Source organism: Bombina bombina, chromosome 1 (assembly GCF_027579735.1).
Source record: "Bombina bombina isolate aBomBom1 chromosome 1, aBomBom1.pri, whole genome shotgun sequence".
NCBI lineage: Eukaryota > Metazoa > Chordata > Amphibia > Anura > Bombinatoridae > Bombina > Bombina bombina.
In genome coordinates, this window is record NC_069499.1 from 871,637,240 (window position 1) to 871,663,122 (window position 25,883).

Below are 25,883 nucleotides of genomic sequence, written 5' to 3' on the forward strand. Positions count from 1 at the left end.
TGTAGTGTTAGGTATATTTGTAACTTAGGTTAGGATTTATTTTACAGGTAAATTTGTATTTATTTTAGCTAGGTAGTTATTAAATAGTTAATAACTATTTAATAACTATTGTACCTAGTTAAAATAAATACAAAGTTGCCTGTAAAATAAATATAAATCCTAAAATAGCTACAATGTAACTATTAGTTATATTGTAGCTATATTAGGGTTTATTTTCTAGGTAAGTATTTAGTTTTAAATAGGATTAATTTATTTAATTATAGTAAATTTATTTCGTTTTATTTAAATTATATTTATGTTAGGGGGGTGTTAGGGTTAGGGTTAGACTTAGGTTTAGGGGTTAATAACTTTATTATAGTAGCGGCGACGTTGGGGGCGGGGGATTAGGGGTTAATTATTGTAGGTAGGTGGTGGCGATGTTAGGGAGGGCAGATTAAGGGTTAATAAAATTTATTATAGTGTTTGCGAGACAGGAGTGCAGCGGTTTAGGGGTTAATACATTTATTATCATGGCGGCGATGTCCGGTCAGCAGATTATGGGTTAATACTTGTAGTTAGGTTGCGGCGACATTGGGGTGGGCAGATTAGGGGTTAATAAAATTTATTATAGTGTTTGTGAGGCGGGAGTGCGGCGGTTTAGGGGTTAATAAATTTATTATATTCACTGCGAGTTCCGGTCGGCAGATTAGGGGTTAATACTTGTAGTTAGGTTGCGGCAACGTTGGGGGGGCAGATTATGGGGGGGCAGAGCATGGCGGCGATGTCCGGTCAGCAGATTAAGGGTTAATACTTGTAGTTAGGTTGCGGCGACGTTGGGGGGGGGCAGATTAGGGGTTAATAGAATTTATTAAAGTGTTTGTGAGGCGGGAGTGCGGCGGTTTAGGGGTTAATACATTTATTATATTCGCTGCAAGGTCCGGTCGGCAGATTAGGGGTTAATACTTGTAGTTAGGTTGCGGCAATGTTGGGGGGGGCAGATTAGGGGTTAATAAAATTTATTATAGTGTTTGCGAGGCGGGAGTGCGGCGGTTTAGGGGTTAATACATTTATTATAGTGGCGGCGATGTCCGGTCGGCAGATTAAGGGTTAATACATGTAGTTAGGTTGCGGTGACGTTGGGGGGGTGCAGATTAGGGGTTAATAACTATAATGTAGGTGTTGGCGATGTTAGGGACAGCAGATTAGGGGTTCATAGCTATAATGTAGATGGCGGCGGTGTCCGGTTGGCAGATTAGGGGTTAAATAATTTTATAATAGTGTTTGCGATGTGGGGGGGCCTCGGTTTAGTGGTTCATAGGTAGTTTATGGGTGTTAGTGTACTTTGTAGCACTGTAGTTAAGAGCTTTATATTCCGGTGTTAGCCCATAAAGCTCTTAACTACTGACTTTATTCGGTAGATTCGGATGGCTGTGTATTACACTAGTATTGTACAGTATATTAGGTTTTAGGTTATATCACTCTGCTATGGGTATACAGTACATAATACTAGTCTAATACACAGCATATCCCACCTAACACATACCGAAATTCCGAATTTCGGAACCGATCCAAACCGAATCGAACCAAATTCAGCCGAATTTATTCGAATCTGAATAAATCCGAAACAAATTCATTCAAATGTTGCCGAATTCGAATCGATACAAACCAAAATTCGAAAAAATCCGAATCAATCCGAACCGAACCGAAACAAATTTTTCGATCATGCTCATATCTATTGTAAGCTTTAAAAATAAAAAAAATTACAAGGTCTAAACCATTGGTGTATGTAATTTTAACACTATAATGGCCAGTTAAGTGCTTAAGTAGACCGCTTCCAGTTGCTGTAAAAGATTACTTCAGCTTTTTTTGAGCATTGCGTGTGGTATGCACAGAATGATCAAGTTGAAACACTACATTACTATGGACAAGCACATAAATTAGTGCATTCAAAGCTTTATTTTCACTATGGGCACAAGACAACAGTTAAAAATGTTAACTCTTGATTTGTCCCTAACAAAGTAATCTGGCCCTATATGTATATGCACTGTTGCTTTTACAAACTGACTTTTGGAACTGTGTAAATACTTTTTTTCCAATCTTGCTAGCATGCATAGTAAAATGCTTCTATATAGCAGAAAAATAAATATATCAAAGAACAAAAAAAAAATGCACTTTTAAGTAGAAATGTTTGGTTCCCCCTTTATTCTGTAACCAACTGAAAATGTATATTTGTAGGTGCAAAATCTAATTGTCAGCAGCAACAAATACAATTTCAATAACCTGGAAGGGGGTGGAGCTAAACGCCATGCTGAACAGAAGCACGCCTGCAGAGCTCCGGGCTCTAAACTACACAAAAGTGCTCTAAACCGGCCAAATTACTTCTAAAGGGAGGCTTATAGTTCACATATTGCCCATACTTTCCGGAGCTGAAGAACAGGCCTACCTGTGCAACTACTCTACTCCCGGACAACATCACGACTGTAGCTTATATCAATCATCAGGGGGGAACAAGGAGTTTCTTGTTTGTAGGAAAGAAGGATGGCGGACTGCGACCCTGTATCGATTATAGAGGTCTAAATCAAATAACCATCAAGAACAGTTATCCTCTACCCCTTATTCGTGAATTGTTTACTTATCTTCAAGGATCCACCATATTTACCAAACTAGATCTACGTGGTGCATACAATCTTATCCGTATGCGTAAGGGTGATGAATGGAAGACAGCCTTTAACACTCGATTTGGGCATTATGAGTATCTGGTCATGCCTTTTGGGCTGTGTAATGCTCCTGCTGTTTTTCAACATTTTGTGAATTAGATTTTTCGTTATTTTCTAAATATCTTTGTCATCATATACCTTGACGATATCCTGATTTTTTCTCAAAACCACCAAGACCATGTGCACCACGTCAGGAGGGTACTTCAACATTTAAGAGACAACCATCTGTTTGCTAAACTGGAGAAATGTTCATTCCATCAAAAATCCATACCCTTTCTGGGTTATGTAATATCTGAATCTGGATTTGAAATGGATCCAACTAAACTTTCTGCCATTTTGGATTGGCCTAGACCTGATTCTCTTAAAGCTCTGCAACGTTTTCTGGGCTTCGCCAGTTATTACAGGAAATTCATCAAAGGTTTTGCAACTATTACTTTACCTCTTACTTCTCTCACTAGAAAGGGGCAACATGGCAAAGAATGGCCTCCTGAGGCTGTTGAGGCTTTTGAGTCTCTTAAAGAAGCTTTTTCTTCTGCACCTATTCTCCGTCACCCAAATCCAGACTTTCAATTCATCTTAGAAGTGGATGCTTCCTCTGTTGCTGCTGGGGCTGTTCTTTCCCAACGAATACCTGATACAGGAAAGATTCATCCTGTTGGATTCTTCTCTAAGAAATTCTCTCCTTCTGAATTAAACTATGACGTAGGCAATAAAGAGTTGCTTGCCATTAAAATGGCCATGGACGAATGGAGACATTGGCTGGAGGGTACTTCTTTGCCGTTTTCCATACTCACTGATCATAAAAACCTTTCATATCTCCAATGGCCAAACGATTGAATTCCAGGCAAGCACGTTGGTCTTTATTCTTCTCACGTTTTCACTACAATCTGTCATATATACCAGGTTCTAAGAATATTAAAGCTGACGCCCTTTCCAGACAATTTCAAGATACTTCGATCCCTGAGTCAGGTACCATCCTTCAACCTCATAAAGTCATATCCCAGTTATCAACTTCTTGGTTACAAGATTTACAGTCTGTTCAGAAGGATCTTCCTTTGTCTTGTAAACCTCCTGATGGTCTACTCTTTGTTCCTGAACGTCTTCGTTCCAAGATCCTATATTGGGCTCATGATAGTCCCCTCTCTGGACATCCTGGCATCAGTAAAACCGCTCGGAATCTCAAACAACATGTCTGGTGGCCTACTCTCACTCAAGATGTTAAAGATTATGTCTCAGTATGCACACAATGTGCCACCAATAAGACTCCTCGTCAACTTACTTCAGGTTTGCTTCAACCGTTACCCATACCCCATCAGTCTTGGACTCATGTATCCATGGACTTTATTACCGATCTTCCTCTTTCAGCTGGAAACAACACTATTTGGGTGGTAGTTGACAGGTTCACTAAGACTGTTCATTTCATTCCCTTACCTGGTTTACCATCTGCCAAAAGACTTTCTGAACTTTTTGTTTTGCATATTGTGAGATTACATGGGTTTTTATAGTTTTGGATAGAGGGGTACAATTTGTTTCTTGGTTTTGGAGATCACTCTGTAAACACTTTGGAACAACAATCTCTTTGTCTACTTCTCATCATCTACAATCTAATGGCCAGACCGAAAGGGTAAACCAGTGCCTTGAAACTTATCTTAGACATTATGTGGACCATCATCACTCTAACTGGACTTCTTATCTCCCATTAGCAGAATTGGCTCATAACGCCCGATATAATTCCTCTCTTCAGACCTCTCCTTTTCATGCGGCCTATGGATTTCAACCCAGAACGTTTCCTCTGCATACTTCTTCCACAGAAAATCCTGCTTCTGATCTATCTGCCCGAAGGTTAACTCATCATGGGCGGAGAATACGTCTTATTCTTTCTCAAGCTTCTATACGTTACAAGTTCTTTTCAGATCTTCGACGGAAGAAGGCTCCCAAATATCGGCCTGGCGATAAGGTTTGGATTTCTTCACGTCATCTTCACCTCAAACAACCTTCTACCAAATTGGGACCACGATATGTGGGTCCTTTCCGAATATTGGGTCAAGTATGTTCTACTGCTTACAGGATAGCTTTACCCAAGACTCTCAAAGCCCATCCTGTATTTCACGTTTCTCTTCTGAAACCTATGTTGTCTAAAAGGTATTCTAAACCTATGTCCAAACCTCTACCTCTTTTTATTCATGGACACCCTGAATTTGAGGTCAGCCACATTCTAGATTCCAAACTTCGTGGCAAGAAATTGTATTATCTCATCCATTGGAAAGGTTATCCAGTCACGGAACGATCCTGGGAGCCAGCCCAACAAGTGAACACTCCTGATTTAATTAAGGCCTTCCACAAGACTCATCCTACTAGGCCTGGTCCTGTCCCCCGGAGGGGTCCTTGAGGGGGGGTGCTGTCATGAACCTTCCGTTCATTGCCGTGTCGCCACGGCTCCCGGATCCTCTCTGTGTGGATTACGTCACGTTGCCTAGCAACGTGACGCGTCCTCTGACACTCCCTCTGATTATGTCGCCGCTCCTGCCTTTAAACCACGGCGGGAGATCTTTCTCAGGGCCTGTTTGTTTTATACTGAGTCGTGAGTACTATTTCTGAACCTGTCTGTCTTTTGCTTACCTAAGACCCCTATTCTGTCTCCTGGAATACCAACTATTGCCTGCCTGACCTTGCTTATGCCTAGACCCTCAAATTGTCTCCTGGATACCGACCATTGCCTGCCTGACCTTGCTTATGCCTTGACCCTCAAACTGTCTCCTGGATACCGGCCATTGCCTGCCTGACCTTGCTTATGCCTTGACCCTCAAACTGTCTCCTGGATTCCGACCATTGCCTGCCTGACCTTGCTTATGCCTTGACCCTCTATCAGTCTCCTGGATAAATATATTAACCCTTGCCTGTCTGAATCTGCTTTTGTCTTCAAACTTGCTAAAGTATTGCTTAAAGGGACAGCTTCTTTTGTTCATTATAAAATTGCTAAAAAGGATCATTTATTTGTTTCAAACCTGCTTAAAGGGACATTTCCTTTTACAAATCTGCTAAAGAGAACATTTATCATTTGTTTGTTGCAAACCTGCTTAAAGGGACATTTCCTTTTACAAATCTGCTAAAGAGAACATTTATATTTTGTTTGTTGCAAACTTGCTTAAAGGGACATTTCCTTTAATTTATTTCAAACCTGCTTAAAGGAACTTTGTTTATCTGTTGGATTCAAATCTACTTAAAGGGACCTTATCCCTTATTTGTTGCAAACCTGCTTTAAAGAACATTTATTATTTTGTACCCTGCTTTATTTGTTTCCTGAGTGGGTCACGTCCTGGTTATTTCTCAGTGTGCTAGCGCGTGTTTTACTTTTCACACTAGCAGTTGGGTTACACCCTGGACTGATTCCTATACGGCTGACAAATGCCCAAGAGAATATGATTAAAAAACAGGATGCCAAAGTGAATAGTATGAAACTACGCCTGGAGGATCTGGAAGATCGCTCCAAGTAAAATAACATTAGAATTGTAGGCCAGCCTGAATAACCGGAGTTTGAAGACCTAATTAAATTTACGTCCACCACATTACCCCAGGCCTTAGGTATGCCATCTCAGCTCTTACCCCAGGCTATTGAAAGAGCACATAGAATCGGTCCAAAAAAAATCTCAGAGGATGGGTCCCAAAGATCTAGGATGTATATATTTAAGTTATTAAAATTCCAAGAGAAATTAGAACTATTTAAATTGTTCAAGAGAGCTGAGACCCCCCCCCTCCTGTGTTCGGAAACAATAGGATACTGCAAGTTAAAGATTATATAAAGGCTTTATGGTTGTACTTTATGTTAAATACCGAAGTATGCTATTGTTGGTCCGTAAGACCAGTAGGAACCTGTTAACTTATTTGGTTTTGTTATTAGATGTTAAACGAAATACTAGATATATTGTGTTTTTAATAAAGGTTTTTTTTTTTTTGCCTCTCGCTTAAATCCATCTGCCATCATATTATCATACAGATATTATACCAGGAACAATAGACCATAACCAGGAGAGCAAAAAAAAAAGAAAAGAAAAAATGATTGAGATAAAATACGGCAAGGGAGGAGTGGGGGACTCCTCCCTTGCCGTATTTTATCTCAATCATTTTTTCTTTTCTTTTTTTTTTGCTCTCCTGGTTATGGTCTATTGTTCCTGGTATAATATCTGTATGATAATATGATGGCAGATGGATTTAAGATGTTATTCTGATATGTAGGAGGGATTTCCTCTCCGGCTAAACAGAAATTAATCATTAAAACTCTGGCTAAACAGAAACCAGACCTGTTTTTTCTCCAGCAAACACATCTTAATGAACAGGAAGCTGCTAAACTCAAGATAAAATGGGTAGGGGAAGTGATTACTACTACAGGCACCAATAAGAAATGTGGGGTTGTGGTATTAATACATAAGGAACTCGAATATAAGATCATTAATATAGAAATTGATTTTCATGCCAGATTATTACTGGGAACTGTATTGTTATTTGAAGATTAATGTCTTGGGCACATTTATCTTGGAGCACATTAGAAGCATATTGGTACGTATGCACTGGACTTGCGTTCAACTGCCAATTAGACACCTTCCTGGTGCATATATATATACTGTGTATATATATATATATATATATATATATCAGCTTATACACGTGATTTGATATGAGTGAGGGTCAGGTACAATGCTGGTCTTTTTAACATCACATTTCAATTCATGGATTTCTGCAGGAAAATTTCTGGTGGGGGCAAAAATAAAATTTGTCAAGCATAACAAGCAATGCCACTGTGGAACATGAGAGAGTTGCATATAATTTTACAATAATCTGCTTGCCATCAAGAGTGAATTCTTATGTTTGGTTATAAACAGCAACATTTGCCCCTCTGACCACTATGACTTTATAATCAGGGTTATGTACGTTGTATGTTGAAAATTCATAGGGTAACTATCCTTTTTATGCTGAGTATGTAAACACCCAAAGAGCAAAAGCAAAATGTGTATTTTATATTTCTCATCAAAATTTCTGCAAATTAAGCAGACGCTTGGAAACCTAATTCCCTTAGTCACATGATTGCAACTCAGCAAGTTGTAGATATTAAAGCATAAGCACAGAAAGTATTTACAAAGGAAAAAAAAACAGTTTTTGTCTGACCTAGGGAATAAAAACCCACAAGCCCGTTACCAAATATTTTATAACTGACTATTTATTTAAAACACACGTGCGCACACACACAGAAACACACACGCACACACATACAGAAACACACGTGCGCACACACACACACACACAGAAACACAAACGCACACACACACACACAGAAACACACACGCACACAAGCACCTATATTGTGTTTCTGTAACAATTGCATGAAACTAAGCAGTCGATTTTATGATACTGGTTTTCATAAGACCCTTTATAAAAAGAAAATACAAATCATTGGATATAATGAAATGGTTTTACATGCATGCGTAGGTAGTCTTAAAAGATATGTGCATTATAAGTCTAAAGTCTTTGGGTGGTGCAGCCATTTTTCTTTCCTTTCAGTGCTAGTAACATTCACAGAGTAATGAGTTTATTCCCTTGGCTGTTGGTAACACACAGTTATTTTGAGAATAACCCATGTGTTGAGAGAAACACATTAAAAAAAAAAAAGAAGAAGTTACACCACATTTTAATGCAACATAAAAATGCAACAAAGAAATGTTCTAAAGTATTATTGTATTTTATTATTTCTCTGTTGGTTGCATATAACTGTGTGTTTAACCCCTGACTTTAACTATTTTTTAACCCCTTTGAAGATGTTGAATACATAGGAGTCCATCACAATCCTTTAGAAAAGTTTTTTCCAACAAATTTCTACAAAATACCCCATCAAAGTACTATGGGAATTTTTGTACATAATTTATTTAATAAGCTTTTCTAAAGGATTGTGATCAACCCGATACTTATGTGCAAACAATAGTGCAACAAAAAAAATGTTCTTACAAATTTGAGCATTTTTTGAATGCGTTATGTCATTTTATTTGTGTCATATGTGATATTTACCACTGTTCAGAGGAGCTAAAAACTAGACATTTAAGGGTCAATTTTTATTGGATAGCCAGTTGACATACTTGACAAATGACAACTTTACATTTGGTGTATGTGTTTGGTTTGTTAAGCAGAAACAAATAATTAGAAATAAAAAAGTGAATTGGTTGTCATTTTTTAGATATTTTCTCACTCTTTTCACATGATTTTGGATTTAGCCTATTCTACCACCATGATTGTGAAATACCTAAGAAAAGCATCTATCCTATGGTTTTAGGATATCTTATAGTTCTATCACACCCATGTCATTGCTGTTGTCAGTTTGTGTTCCTTCTGTCTCCCTCTTTGGGTTCTGGGATGGTTCTAAAGATGCCACATTCTCAAAAAGCTTGACCAACTGGGAGAACTTTGTATGGCTGCGAAACTTACGTGCCGCAAAAGCATATAATATTGGGTTCACACAGCTGCTAAGGAACGCAAAAGCGCCTGAAATGGTCCCGCCTGTTTCTGTAATTTCCTCAAGAGTACTTGAGAGATCTGGATGTGAAGTTTCAAACAGGACTGAGAAAATGTCCAGAAGATTGCAAATGTGTTGGGGAATCCAGCAAAGGCAAAAAGCTATAACGACACTTGCGATTAAAGCATCAGACTTCTGCTTAGCTTTATAATTAATTTTTTGTATCCTCCTCCTCAGGCAGACATAGCAGGTACAGATAATGCAAAACGGAATGAAGAATCCAAATAGAGTTTCAATGACACGACAGGCTATCTTCTGTGCACTTGATTTGTAGTCACGTAAGGTGCACTGCAGTCTACCTTCTACCTCATGAGTTTTTTGAAATGGGAGGATCTGAATGCCAAACATTGCTGCCAGTATCCAGATGATTATGATGACTTTCAGAAATACCTTCTGCCTGTCCCACTTCTGCAGGGCAAAAGGTTGAAAGACAGCAAGATAGCGTTCAATGCTCATTAGTGTGATGAGAAAAAGGCTGGCATACATGCTTGAGTAGATTAGGTATGCTAGAGCCTTGCAGAATGTGACCCCAAACACCCAGTGGTCAGCAAATGAGTAAATCCAGATGGGTAATGTAGCCAGGACAATGAGGTCTGCAAAAGCAAGATTTAAGATCAAAATGGTAGTGCAGGAGCAAGATTTTAGAATACCGCAGATACTCCAAATGACGACCAGATTCCCTGGAATCCCAATAACGGATGCCAAAGAGAATACAATACACACAGTAATGCTCTCTGGACTTAGATTTTCCATCTCTGAGCTCTGATTATTTGATGACATTATCAGCACTATAACGAATTTAATTTTTTTCTTCCAAAAGTTGATGAAAGTCTATTGGCAGATAATTCTTATTCCAGACACAGAAACTTCACAGTGGTAGCGAGAAGAATTACTTCGCAAGTGAATATCAAATAATATAATCCATTGTATTACCAAAGACCTTTAAACAACCATCTCTGTGTAGGGATTCACTCTTCTGGCATGGATTCCATTAAGTTTACAGGTTTCCTAGTAAAAACAAATTGCATTAGTTTATAATATCTCATAAAGAACATTAGAGAAACAGAGGGAGCTTTCTATAAAATGAATATGAATAAATCCTCAATATAACACAGGCCAAAGGGAAGTAGTTTAACTGTCCCTAAATAAAGTTAAGAGTTGCACCATTAGCTGAGACTCTTCCAGAAATAAACAAAATTAATAGTTTTCTAAGAATCAGAAGTAAAACTTTCTGTATTTTGCTAAGCAGAAAGGTCATGTGCATCCTCCAGTGAGTATAGCGCACTGTATTTAAGAAATAGTAAACAAAACTAATCATTGGCCTGCAATCCAATCATTTCTTATGTATCTAAGTGTACTAACAATAATATGATATTTTTGTTAATAACTTTTGGCCAGATTACAAGTTTTGCGTTATGGCTGCTCGCTAATGACTTGTACATTATTTCCATTGCGTATCCTTTTATAACGTAGGTATTACGAGTCTTAAAACAACCTCATAACGCGTTGCGGTAACATGACTACTGCGTTTATTTAATAAGCGTAATTATGGGCGCGTTAAACATTCTCCCACTGCACTGTCATATTACTTATACCACATAATGCACAACAAAAACACACATCAAATGTACAAACAACAATTGCTCACTCAACATAGCACATACGCATTACACATTCACAATCGGAAACAAAACATAATGCACAACATTTACACTAAACAAGGAATACATAAATACGTTCTGATCTTGCAACATGGAACAAAACAACAGGAAAAAAGAATTGCACACTGATACACAAACAAAACATTCGCCTTAAAGATTATGGAGCATTAGTATAAATAAACATTTACACCACTTGGGAAATATGAGACCATCACAAATCACCATTTACATTTACAGATACTACTTTTGGACAATGTTATGCAAAACGATCACTACGACATCATCGCATTATACACATTACACAAATACAAAATCAATATGAGCATGCGCAAATTCAAACAACTAATACACATTGCATACATACTAATTACTAAGAAAGCACACCTGAACCTCCTTTACTTTGCAAACCGGTACATCATTAAACATTTACATAGGGTATATAAGCACACTCGAAGCATGGCTTCTTTGACTGTATTGCTTTTTCGAGTTAGGTGCAGGTCTAGGCATTGGAGGGTTTGGTGAAATTTGAGACTAGAGAGATTGGAGAGTAGAGAGATTTAGGGGCCTATCTATAAAGCTCTGTACAGAGCTTGACGCCCTGTGTTTGGGCAGCGGTCTAAAGAACGCTGCTCCATAACCCAGTGGAGGCTCCTCCATATGATCACAATCGCACGTGAGCCTCCTGGGAAAAAAAAGAAAGAAAATAAATTTTTTGGCTGAATAAATATAATTTCTCCAATAGCCCCCCTATTGGAAAAATTATATTTATTCTGCCAAAAAAGGTTCCAGTCTACTGTCCAGTTTAATAAAAATAAAACAAAATACTTTTATATACCTCTATACCTCTCTACCGCATGTGCGGTAGAGAGGTAATAGCCTGCTATATCCCTTTGCACATTTTTTCTATGTGTCTGCTGCTCTGCCCATAACAGAGCCTATACCTTTGCTAATAGCACAATTTTCAGTGTTCAGTTTGGCCATTTCTATGGACGGGCAGCAGGGGGAGCTCCCAAGGCTAGGAACTAACTACAAGTCCCATAATGCATAGCCATTACTTAGCCAATGAGATAGTGGTCTGGTGGTCAGGGGAGGAGGGGCTGCAGATTTGCATGTGTGTGGAACAAACACTGGAACTATTAATCAAGGTATGTCTCCATCCTACTTTATCATCATATCTACTTAGGCAAAAACTCTCTCCAGATCTTATAACAGCATAAAGATAGAGGGGGGTAGTTATCAACGTGTCAACTTTCCTGCCTTCGCCGGTTCAATACGCCTGCCTAAGCTCGCCTACCATCGCCGCCGCGGACCTGAAAAAATTTGCCTAAGTTATCAATAAATCTGTCAAAAAGCCGCACACCAAGTACGGGGCAATGAGCAGCGGACTGTGAGAGTTATCACTCATCTGATCTCGCTGCTCTTTGGCTTTTTGACAGCTTTATTGCTAGCCTGTCACTAAGCAACCACACTAACTACACTGTTCTACCCACTATACCGGCGCCCCCGGAGCCTCCCGCAACTAAATAAAATTACTCACCCCTAAACCGCCGCTCCTAGACCACGCCACAACTCTTATAAATGTATTAACCCCTAAACCGCCTCTCCTAGACCCCGCCGCAACTCTTATAAATGTATTAACCCCTAAACCGCCGCTACTAGACCCCGCCGCAACTCTTATAAATGTATTAACCCCTAAACCGCCGCTACTAGACCCCGCCACAACTTTTATAAATGTATTAACCCCTAAACCGCCGCTCCCGGACACCGCCGCAACCTACATTATACCTAGTAACCCCTATCCTGCCCCCCCTATACCGCCGCCACCTATAATAAAGTTATTAACCCCTATTCTGCTGATCCCGCACCTCGCCGCAACTAAATAAATAGTTTAACCCCTAAACCGCCGCTCCCGGACCCCACTGCAACCTATATTAAATGTATTAACCTCTAATCTGCCCCCCCTACACCGTCGCCACCTATAATACATTTATTAACCCCTATCCTGCCCCCCACTACACCGCTGCCACTGTAATAAAATTATTAACCCATAAAGTCTAACACTAACCCTAACACCCCCCTAACTTAAATATTAATTAAATAAATCTAAATAATATTTCTATTATTAACTAAATGAATCCTATTTAAAACTAAATACTTACCTTTAAAATAAACCCTAATATAGCTACAATATAAATAATAATTATATTGTAGCTATCTTAGGATTTATTTTTATTTTACAGGTAAATTTCAATTTATTTTAACTAGGTACAATAGCTATTAAATAGTTATTAACTATTTAATAGCTTGCCTAGCTAAAATAAAGAGAAATTTACCTGTAAAATAAAAACTAACCTAAGTTACAATTACACCTAACACTACACTATCAGTAAATAAATTATTCCTATTTGAAAATAAATACTTACCTGTAAAATAAACCCTAAGATAGCTACAATGTAATTAATAATTACATTGTAGCTATTTTAGGATTTATATTTATTTTACAGGTAACTTTGTATTTATTTTAGCTAGTTAGAATAGTTATTAAATAGTTATTAACTATTTAATAACTACCTAGCTAAAAGAAATACAAAATTACCTGTAAAATAAATCCTAACCTAAGTTACAATTAAACCTAACACTACACTATCATTAAATGAATTAAATAAATTAACTACAAATAACTACAATTAAATACAATTACATAAACTAACTAAAGTACAAAAAATAAAAAAAGCTAAGTTACCACAAAAAAAAATAAATTACAAACATTTCAAAAATATTACAACAATTTTAAGCTACTTACACCTAATCTAAGCCCCCTAATAAAATAACAAAGCCCCCCAAAATAAAAAAATTCCCTACCCTATTCTACATTAAAAAAGTTCAAAGCTCTTTTACCTTACCAGCCCTTAAAAGGGCCTTTTGTGGGGCATGCCACAAATGCCACAGATTGAGATCGCATTCTATTGGCTGATCGGAACAGCCAATACAATGTGATCTCAATCTGATTGGCTGATTCAATCAGCCAATAAGATTTTTCCTACCTTAATTCCGATTGGCTGATAGAATCCTATCAGCCAATCGGAATTGAAGGGACGCCATCTTGGATGACGTCCCTTAAAGGAGCCTTCATTCGTCGTTAGTCCGTCGGGGAAGAAGGATGTTCCGCGTTGGCGGGATGTAGATGGATCCTGAAGAAAGAAGATTGAAGACCCCGTTTGGAAGATGACAATGCCCGGATGGAAGATGATCTTCAGCGCTGCTTGGAAGATGACATCGCCCGGATGGAAGACTTCTTCAGCGCCGCTTGGAGGATCACTTCATCGGATGGAAGAATTCTTCAGCTCCCCTTGGAGGATCACTTCTGCCGCTCCGGATCTCCTCTTCAGTTCCATCGGTGGCTCGGCTGAGTGAAGACGACTCAAGGTAGGATGATCTTCAGGGGATTAGTGTTAGGTTATTTTAAGGGGGGTTTGGGTTAGATTAGGGGTATGTGGGTGTGGGTTTTAATGTTGGGGGGGTTGTATTTTTCTTTTACAGGTAAAAGAGCTTTGAACTTTTTTAATGTAGAATAGGGTAGGGAATTTTTTTATTTTGGGGGGCTTTGTTATTTTATTAGGGGGCTTAGATTAGGTGTAATTAGCTTAAAAATGTTTTAAACTTATTTTTTTTATTTTTTGTAACTTAGCTTTTTTATTTTTTGTTCTTTAGTTAGTTTATGTAATTGTATTTAATTGTAGTTATTTGTAGTTAATTTATTTAATTAATTTAATGATAGTGTAGTGTTAGGTTTAATTGTAACTTAGGTTAGGATTTATTTACAGGTAATTTTGTATTTCTTTTAGCTAGGTAGTTATTAAATAGTTAATAACTATTTAATAACTATTCTAACTAGCTAAAATAAATACAAAGTTACCTGTAAAATAAATATAAATACTAAAATAGCTACAATGTAATTATTAATTACATTGTAGCTATCTTAGGGTTTATTTTACAGGTAAGTATTTTGTTTTAAATAGGAATAATTTATTTAATGATAGTGTAGTGTTAGGTGTAATTGTAACTTAGGTTAGTTTTTATTTTACAGGTAAATTTCTCTTTATTTTAGCTAGGTAAGCTATTAAATAGTTAATAACTATTTAATAGCTATTGTACCTAGTTAAAATAAATTGAAATTTACCTGTAAAATAAAAATAAATCCTAAGATAGCTATAATATAATTATTATTTATATTGTAGCTATATTAGGCTTTATTTTAAAGGTAAGTATTTAGTTTTAAATAGGATTCATTTAGTTAATAATAGAAATATTATTTAGATTTATTTAATTAATATTTAAGTTAGGGGGGTGTTAGGGTTAGTGTTAGACTTAGGTTTAGGGGTTAATAAATTTATTACAGTGGCGGCGGTGTAGGGGGGACAGGATAGGGGTTAATAAATGTATTATAGGTGGCGACGGTGTAGGGGGGGGCAGATTAGGGGTTAATAAATTTAATATAGGTTGTGGCGGGGTCCAGGAGCGGCGGTTTAGTGGTTAAACTATTTATTTAGTTGTGGCGAGGTGCGGGATCAGCAGCATAGGGGTTAATAACTTAATTATAGGTGGCGGCGGTATAGGGGGGGCAGGATAGGGGTTACTAGGTATAATGTAGGTTGCGGCGGTGTCCGGGAGCGGCGGTTTAGGGGTTAATACATTTATTATAGTTGCGGCGGGGTCAGGGAGCGGCGGTTTAGGGGTTAATATGTATAGAGTAGCTTGCGGTGGGCTCCGTTAGCGGCGGTTTAGGGGTTAATATGTATAGAGTAGCTTGCGGTGGGCTCCGGGAGCGGCGGTTTAGGGGGAAAACACTTTATTTAGTTGCGGCGGTGTAGGGGGGGACAGATTAGCGGTGTTTAGACTCGGGGTACATGTTAGGGTGTTAGGTGCAGACAGCTCCCATAGGAATAAATGGGATATCTGGCAGCAGCGAACTTGTACTTTTGCTATGGTCAAACTCCCATTGATTCCTATGGGATCCGCTGCCTCCAGGGCTGGGCCGGAAAAGTGCCGAGCGTACCTGCTAGTTTTTTGATAACTAGCAAAAGTAGTCAGATTGTGCCGCACTTGTGTGCGGAACATCTGGAGTGACGTAAGAATCGATCTGTGTCGGACTGAGTCCGGCGGATCGAAGCTTATGTCACAAAATTCTACTTTTGCCGGTCTCTAGCCTTTGATAACTAAGGCGAATCAGCATCGCCACAAATACGCTGCAGAATTCCAGCGTATTTGAGGTTGATGGCTTGATAACTACCCCCCAGAGTGTAGACTGCAAGAGCAGCAGCCAGCAAGTAGAGCAGTTCAGTGTAGCCGATCAGGGAGAATTACAGCAGTGAAGATTTCTGAGATGGAAAACGTTTTTACTACATGTGTTATGTATATTCTTTACTGATAAAAAATGATTTTTTTTTTAATTTTACATCTGTAGTCTAGGACTACAGATGTAAAATAAAATAAAAAAATCGTTATGCATCAGTAAAGAATATACATAACACATGTAGTAAAAACGTTTTGCATCTTAGAAATCTTCACTGCTGTAATTCTTAAATGTTATGCACCACTGCCACCTGCTGGCTGCAAGTAATATAGCAAGCACTATAATATGATTGTGTGTGAGGGTATTATATATATATATATATATATATATATATATATATATATATATATATATATATATATATATATATATATATATATATATATATATGTGTGTGTGTGTGTGTGTGTGTGTGAATTGTGAAAAAAACTCGGCTGATATTTTACCACATAGGTATTCAATACATTTTTGGTGTGATACATTTTGTAATATTTATATATATATAATAGATATAATATTTATTATATAAAATAGATATAGATAGATAGATATAGATATATATAAATAGATATATATATATATTACACACACACTGTATATTAAAAAATAAAAAATAAAAATATATATATATATATATATATATTATTTTTTAATATACAGTGTGTGTGTAATATATATATATATATATATATATATATATATATATATTTATATCTATCTATCTATATCTATTTTACAGCAATTGGTGTGTGTGCACTCTCACCAACTATAGCAACTGCCAGGGTGCTTTGCAGGTATTTGTAAAAAGTTCATGAATGAAGCACTCACTGATCCATCAACATCTGTGGCAAAAAATCTTTAATGTTAGTGACGTTTCGGGACAGAAACAGTCCCTTCCTCTGACAAATAACAATGTGCAAAATCAGCCTTTAAATAGGCCCCAAACAACACTCCCCTCAAAATCAGCCAATTCAGGTTGAATAAGTATTACACCTTTTCAGTAGCCAATTACAATGTGTGACAGATTTCACAAAGAATGTGCAATAAAAACGATATGTAATAAACATAGTGATATAAGACCCTATTTTACATAACTGGTCCGTGAACCCCCATTTGAATAACCCACGAGCTGCCACTGCCATAACCCTATCTGCCTGCTCTGATGAGGCGGACAGGAATCGCCGGAATTCAACCTGATCAAGTACGATCGGGTTGATTGACACCCCCTGCTGGCGGCCGTTTGGCCGTGAGTCTGCAGGGGGTGGCGTTGCACCAGCAGCTCACAGAGTTGGGAACCTGCCCCTCTCATCTGCCGGTAAGCTCATTTACTAATCTCTTTACATCCACCTCATAACCCATTCACACGAAAAAATTAGTTAAGGATATGACTAACGCAATTACGCTTTTTTATACATTACGTAATCGCATTCACAATTACCTTGCGGAAGTTGCATTTCAAGAAAAGCCATCACATTAGTATCTAGTCTACAGATTAGGTGTGCATTTAAACTGATTTAAGACAAACGCAAAAAGACATCCAGATTGACCATATAGATATCAGAAACACGAGTTTGCAAATGCTGAAATCGTATTCATTGCTTTTGCTTACAATAGAATTAAGAAGGCAAACTCATTAATACACTTTGAAATACAACATTTACATCTTTATTTAGAACTGTGCTAATATCTCAATTTCTTTATTTTTCAAATATACAGAGTCTGAGGCCGGGGAAGAGGCAGCACAGCACCCACAGGCTTCTCCTTCACCCAGACATGAGAGTGATGCAGATGACTCACCACCTCGGGGAGACATAGAAGACATCCCTGTACCATCATCCCCTGAAGAAGCCACCGCTGCAGAAGAGATCCCTTCAGCAGCCCCTCCTTCACCAGCAGCCCCTTGTGCACCAGCAGCCTGCCGTGCACCAGCAGTCCACCGTGCAGCAGCTCCTCAGGAGAACATACCCCCAGAGATAGCAGAGGTGCAGATGTTGACTGATTTCCTCGAGGAGATGCGTGCCTCCCGGAGGGAACAGGCGGGAAGCAGAATGTACCTGATGGGAGTACTGAATGATATTCGCGAAGACCAAAGAGATATTTTGAATACTCTTAAGGATATGTTGTAGGTCCTCCGGGAGGTGCAAAATGCACCATCTGCTCCTGCCCCATCTGCTCCTGGGCCATCTGCTCCTGGGCCTCCTCCATCTTCTCCTCTGCCTCAATCTCCTCCTCAGCCAGGTAATCCCTTAACCACTCACAGTACTCCTCCTCCCCCTCTTCCCCAAACATCTCCTATGAGAACTCGTCGGTGGGGGAAGTTGCCCCCCATAGAGCCTCAGTCTCATGGGAAGAGGGAAAGGAAGAGGAAGTAATTTTTTATATAATTTTATTTATTTAATGTGTAAAGGATAGGTATGTGATGATGTGGTCTTCTTACACTTGTGGAGCACACTCTGTATTTAATAGGCTTCTATGGGACCGGGTCCATGGAAGCATATTGTTTGCTGAGTATGTTTTACAAGTGTGTGGAGACCACATCATCACATGCTGTCCTTGTTGATTACATTGGTTGGTTTTTGCGATGTGATGTCCAAATTGTTCTCCTAACCTTAAACAAAATGACCATTACAATTATACATGATGGCATATCAATGTTTTGATGCCAACAACACAGCTTAAAGGGACAGTCATAACATGAATTATTGTTGGTTACAAAGAAAAAACTTTATTACACATTATCAAGTTTGGAATAACAAAATTTATAGAAATACATGTTTTACTTCTGTGATTAACCTTGTATCTATGCCTCAGCAAAATTACCCCTTATTTCAGTTCTTTTGACAGACCTGCATTCCTTATTTAATTTCTTTTGACAGACCTGCATTTCAGCCAATCAGGGATCAATCCAGGGTAACTATACTGCATGAGCTCAAGGTTTTCTATATGAAACACATTAACTAATGCCCTCTAGTGGTCAAAATGTATTCAGATTAGATGCACTCTTTAAGGTCTAAGAAATGAGCAGATGACCTCCTAGGTTTAGCTCTCAACTAAGAACACCAAGAGAACAAAGATAAATTTGGGATAAAAGTTTAAGAGAATTTAGAAAATAATTTAATTTTTTTAATATTAAAATCATTAATGTTTTGATTAACTTGACTATCCCTTTAAACAATAACATATGCTAATGTATACTAATCCTTGGGGCTTGTTGGTATATCTACACGTACTTGTTAAAACAAGAAAATATTTGAAAAGAATACCAAGCCTGTAGTCCATATTTCTCTCTATGTGTTAAATAAAGTCTATTTTATTAAAGCTACATTCTAGTGTATGAATTATTTAAAAAAAAAAATCATTTAGAAGGAATCTGGTTTCATGGCCTTTTAATAGTTACATTAGAAATACATGCTCACAATACTATATTTTGAGATCAACAATGTGGAAGCCATACATGACACGATACTGAGCATTTTCATTAAGAAAAAATATCAGGACATAACATCTAGAATAAGTAGACATCTCATATATTTATGATATGATAAAGGTCAATGCATATTGATTATTTTATTCAAATACAAAAGTGCATCTTTAGGAATTATATATGGAGAAAATTCAACACAACACAGTAATTATTTAGGAAAGTCAAAATATTGTTGACAAACATATTAAACAAGATGGAGTATATTCATGGATTTGCACTTGCCTCAAAATATATTATGCATGAAAAACAAATTTCCTTCATTCGTTTCTTCAACAAGACAGCCATCCCAAGATAATTTTGTGTTCTTTATCAGCTATGGTTCAACAATGTACATGATTGACAGAATCCATAATCCAAGAAAGTCCTGGTTTTAAACTTGTGTTCTCATTCGCAAACGTCGGTTACGTGGAAATTAAAATATTGCGGGACAACGTAATCCAATCAGACGGATTTAACACCTTGGCATGTGACGTATCAAGCAACATGGCACATCCGAGATCACGTAAAAACGTCATCCAATTAAAGGCGCATCCGAGATCGCGTAAAAACGGCATCCAATCATTTTACAGCTTTGCATGTGACATCTTAAGCAACATGGCGCATCTGAGATTGCGTAGAAACGACATCCAATCAAAGGACTCATTTTACAGCTTTGCATGTGATGTCTTAAGCGACATGGCGCATCCGAGATCACATAAAAATGGCATCCAATCAAAGGACAAAATTTACAGCTTTACATGTGACGTCTTAAGCAACATGGCGCATCCGAGATCACGTAAAAATGGCATCCAATCAAAGGACAAATTTTACAGCTTTGCATGTCAATAAGAAACGTATTTATATTTTAAAAAATAGTATGTGCTATATTAATATCTATAAATGTCACGCTAGATAAGATAATACTGTGATATATGAAATATAATCCATTGTTGGTAATAAGGATATATTTAATTAGAATAGGAGTATTCTGAACTATTTAGGAAGCCTCAGGGTTTAAATGGACATGAAACCCACATTTTATGTTACACAATTATGTACGAGATTGCATTTTTAACTACCTTTAAAATGTAATGATATTATTTTAATTTGATTCTTTCTCTTGTTATCTTTTGATGAAATGTGTTTTGAGGTAATCTCCAAAGCAGCAAAAACTAACGGCTAGATTTAGAGTTTGGCGTTCGCTGTCAAAACCAGCGTTAGAGGCTCCTAACGCTGGTTTTGGGCTACCGCTGGTATTTAGAGTCAGTCAGGAAAGGGTCTAACGCTCACTTTGCAGCCGTGACTTTTCTATACCGCAAATCCCCTTAGGTCAATTGCGTATCCTAACTTTTCAATGGGATCAGCCAATAGAATGCAAGCTCAATCTGATTGGCTGATCCAATCATGAATCTGAATCTTTCCTACCTTAATTCCGATTGGCTGATAGAATCCTATCAGCCAATCGGAATTCGAGGGACGCCATCTTGGATGACGTCCCTTAAAGGAACCTTCATTCTTCAGTCGGAAGAAGAGGATGGATCCGCGACGGAGGTCTTCAAGATGGAGCCGTTCGTCATCGGATGAAGATAGAAGATGCCGCTTGGATCAAGATGGTTGCCGGTCCGGATCTCCTCTTCTTCCCGGATAGGATGAAGACTTTGGAGCCTCTTCTGGACCTCTTCAGCCCCCGCTTCATAGAATACTTCAGCCGGATTATGGATCGCCAGCCCCCGCTTGGGCTTGGATGAAGACTTCGGAGGCTTGGATCAAGACTTCGGAGGACGGATCGGTGAACCTGGCATGGTGAAGATAAGATAAGGTAGGAAGATCTTCAGGGGCTTAGTGTTAGGTTTATTTAAGGGGGGTTTGGGTTAGATTATGGGTATCTGGGTGGTGGGTTGTAATGTTGGGGGGGTATTGTATGTTCTTTTTTACAGGCAAAAGAGCTGAATTATTTGGGGCATGCCCCGCAAATGGCCCTTTTCAGGGCTGGTAAGGTAAAAGAGCTTTGAACTTTTTTAATTTAGAATAGGGTAGGGCATTTTTTTTTATTTTGGGGGTCTATGTTATTTTATTAGGGGGCTTAGAGTAGGTGTAATTAGTTTAAAATTGTAATATTTTTCTAATGTTTGTAAATATTTTTTTATTTTTTGTAACTTAGTTCTTTTTTATTTTTTGTACTTTAGTTAGTTTATTTAATTGTAGTTATTTGTAGGTATTGTATTTAATTAATTTATTGATAGTGTAGTGTTAGGTTTAATTGTAACTTAGGTTAGGATTTATTTTACAGGTAATTTTGTAATTATTTTAACTATTTTAGCTATTAAATATTTCTTAACTATTTAATAGCTATTGTACCTGGTTAAAATAAATACAAAGTTGCCTGTAAAATAAATATTAATCCTAAAATAGCTACCATATAATTATTCGTTATATTGTAGCTATATTAGGGTTTATTTTACAGGTAAGTATTTAGCTTTAAATAGGAATAATTTATTTAATAAGAGTTAATTTATTTAGTTAGATTTAAATTATATTTAACTTAGGGGGGGTGTTAGTGTTAGGGTTAGACTTAGCTTTAGGGGTTAATCCATTTATTAGAGTAGCGGCGAGATCCGGTTGGCAGATTAGGGGTTAATAATTGAAGTTAGGTGTCAGCGATGTTAGGGAGGGCAGATTAGGGGTTAATACTATTTCTTATAAAGGTTATTGAGGCGGGAGTGAGGCGGATTAGGGGTTAATAACTTTATTATAGTAGCGGTGAGGTGCGGTCGGCAGATTAGGGGTTAATTATTGTAGGTAGCTGGCGGCGACGTTGTGGGGGGCAGATTAGGGGTTAATAAATATAATATAGGGGTCGGCGGTGTTAGGGGCAGCAGATTAGGGGTACATAGGGATAACGTAGGTTGCGGCGGTGTACGGAGCGGCAGATTAGGGGTTAATAATAAAATGCAGGGGTCAGCGATAGCGGCGGCGGCAGATTAGGGGTGAATCTTAACTTAAGGTTAAGTGTAAGCTTAGGGGTGTTTAGACTCGGGGTACATGTTAGAGTGTTAGGTGCAGACGTAGGAAGTGTTTCCCCATAGGTAACAATGGGGCTGCGTTAGGAGCTGAACTCTGCTTTTTTGCAGGTGTTAGGTTTTTTTTCAGCTCAAACTGCCCAATTGTTTCCTATGGGGGAATCGTGCACGAGCACGTTTTTTAAGATGGCCGCGTCCGTAAGCACCGCTGGTATTTAGAGTTGCAGTTGCGGTAAATATGCTATATGCTCCTTTTTTGGAGCCTAACGCAGCCCTTCTGTGAACTCGAAATACCAGCGGTATTTAAAAGGTGCGGCCAGAAAAAAGCATGCGTAGCTAACGCACCCCTTCTAACGCAAAACTCTAAATCTAGCCGTAAGGTTCTAAATGCTGATTGTTGGCTACATATATATACCGATTGTCCTTGGTTCAACTATGTATTCATTTTTGAAACCATTAGTGCACTGCTGCTCCTTAAAAAAATTAGACAAAGAGACTGAATTAAATTTTAGAATTTAAGAAAATTACAATTTGGTTTAAAATAGTATGTTATACCTAAATGATAAAATACATTATTTTGTTTCATGTCCCTTTAAATAAGAAATAATGCTACAAGATACATTATGAAAATGTGTATTGGTTAGACATTATATGTTACCTATAGCTCTGGTGTACATCTTTCCGCTTTAAAAAGGGACACATGAGAAATACATATGTCAGGGATATTTTCAGATCTGTTTAAAGAATTGTTTTGAATAAGAATAATGACAGATGTATTTATCAGATGTCTCACTTATTAAAGTGGAAATATGGTCAGCCTACCTATAGCAATATATCGTTGGATAATTAAAGAGAAGCAATAAAAATAGAAAGATATTAATCAGCTAAAATATGTCACACAGTGATTTCTTTTGTTAGACTACTACAATAAGATATAAGTCAAATTTGAATACATGTGCTGTCAACATTCAAATAATAGTCTGTTTTAAAAATATTATATGTCTATGTTAATGTAAGAAGTAAATAAATACATTAGAAATGCATATCCATTAATTAAGAATTGTGGTCAGCATCACTTAAAGGGACATGAAATACAAACAATTAAGTTCAGGATTCACAGAAAGGATACTATTTCTATCAACTTCATAATTTACATTGATTATCTCAGTTTAATAATCTTGGGATCATTTGTTAAAGGTGCATCAATTCACTAATGGTTTCTAAATGAACACATGGATGAGCCAACAGCAACCTATATACGTATATGCAACAAACAATCAACATCTAGAACCTAGGTTCTCTGCTACTCATGATCTTGCAAATATAAACCTTTCAGCAAAGTATATCAAGAAAATTAAGCAAATTAAATAAGAGATGTAAATATGAATTTATTTTAAAAATGTATTATATATCTGAATAATGAAAGAACTTTTTTTGGTTTCCTGTCCCTTTAAGCATTAACCACATAAAATATAGATTTTAATAAATGACATGAATAAATAAAGATGAAAAATAATATATTAATGACTTTCTTTATATTATGATGGCATCAAACAAAGAAATAAGATATATTCTAAAAAAGTCATCTTGATAAATCAGCCCCATTGGAGCCATCTGACAAGGTGCCATAGTGCATCACAGTCCTTGGAGGGAGTTGACAGGGCAAACACAGCCCCATTGGAGTAATCTGACAAGTGACATTGTGCATCACAGTCCTTGGAGGGAGTTGGCAAGGGCAAACATAGGCCAACACAGCCCCATTGGAGCCATCTGACAAGGTACCATAGGGCATCACAGTCCTTGGAGGGAGTTGACAGGGCAAACACAGCCCCATTGGAGCCATCTGACAAGGTGCCATAGTGCATCACAGTCCTTGGAGGGAGTTGACAGGGCAAACACAGCCCCATTGGAGCCATCTGACAAGGTGACATAGTGCATCACAGTCCTTGGAGGGAGTTGACAAGGGCAAACATAGGCCAGCACAGCCCCATTGGAGCCATCTGACAAGGTACCATAGGGCATCATAGTCCTTGGAGGGAGTTGACAGGACAAACACAGCCCCATTGGAGCCTTGTGACAAGGTGCCATAGTGCATCACAGTCCTTGGGGGGAGTTGACAGGGCAAACACAGCCCTATTGGAGCCATCTGACAAGGTGACATAGTGCATCGCAGTCCTTGGAGGGAGTTGACAAGGGCAAACATAGGCCAACACAGCACCATTGGAGCTATCTGACAAGGTGCCATAGTGCATCACAGTCCTTGGAGGGAGTTGACAGGGCAAACACAGCCCCATTGGAGCCATCTGACAAGGTGACATAGTGCATCACAGTCCTTGGAGGGAGTTGACAGGGCAAACACAGCCCCATTGGAGCCATCTGACAAGGTGACATAGTGCATCACAGTCCTTGGAGGGATTTGACAGGGCAAACACAGCCCCATTGGAGCCATCTGACAAGGTGACATAGTGCATCACAGTCCTTGGAGGGAGTTGACAAGGGCAAACATAGGCCAGCACAGCCCCATTGGAGCCATCTGACAAGGTACCATAGGGCATCATAGTCCTTGGAGGGAGTTGACAGGACAAACACAGCCCCATTGGAGCCTTGTGACAAGGTGCCATAGTGCATCACAGTCCTTGGGGGGAGTTGACAGGGCAAACACAGCCCTATTGGAGCCATCTGACAAGGTGACATAGTGCATCGCAGTCCTTGGAGGGAGTTGACAAGGGCAAACATAGGCCAACACAGCACCATTGGAGCTATCTGACAAGGTGCCATAGTGCATCACAGTCCTTGGAGGGAGTTGACAGGGCAAACACAGCCCCATTGGAGCCATCTGACAAGGTGACATAGTGCATCACAGTCCTTGGAGGGAGTTGACAGGGCAAACACAGCCCCATTGGAGCCATCTGACAAGGTGACATAGTGCATCACAGTCCTTGGAGGGATTTGACAGGGCAAACACAGCCCCATTGGAGCCATCTGACAAGGTGACATAGTGCATCACAGTCCTTGGAGGGAGTTGACAAGGGCAAACATAGGCCAACACAGCCCCATTGGAGCTATCTGACAAGGTGCCATAGTAAATCACAGTCCTTGGAGGGAGTTGACAGGGCAAACACAGCCCCATTGGA

General features: G+C 38.4%; 1 protein-coding gene across 1 annotated transcript; it reads right to left on the minus strand.

Moving 5' to 3' along the window:
- Positions 1 to 8,745: 8,745 nt before the first annotated feature.
- LOC128661442 (leukotriene B4 receptor 1-like) lies at positions 8,746 to 10,032 on the minus strand. The gene has a single exon (XM_053715697.1). The coding sequence runs from the start codon at positions 10,030 to 10,032 to the stop codon at positions 9,019 to 9,021; it is 1,014 nt and encodes a 337-aa protein (XP_053571672.1). The 3' UTR covers positions 8,746 to 9,018.
- Between the last annotated feature and the right edge of the window lie 15,851 nt (positions 10,033 to 25,883).

Excerpts from the sequence above, each read along its gene's own strand:
- LOC128661442 (XM_053715697.1), bottom strand. The coding sequence starts at position 10,032 with ATGTCATCAAATAATCAGAGCTCAGAGATGGAAAATCTAAGTCCAGAG.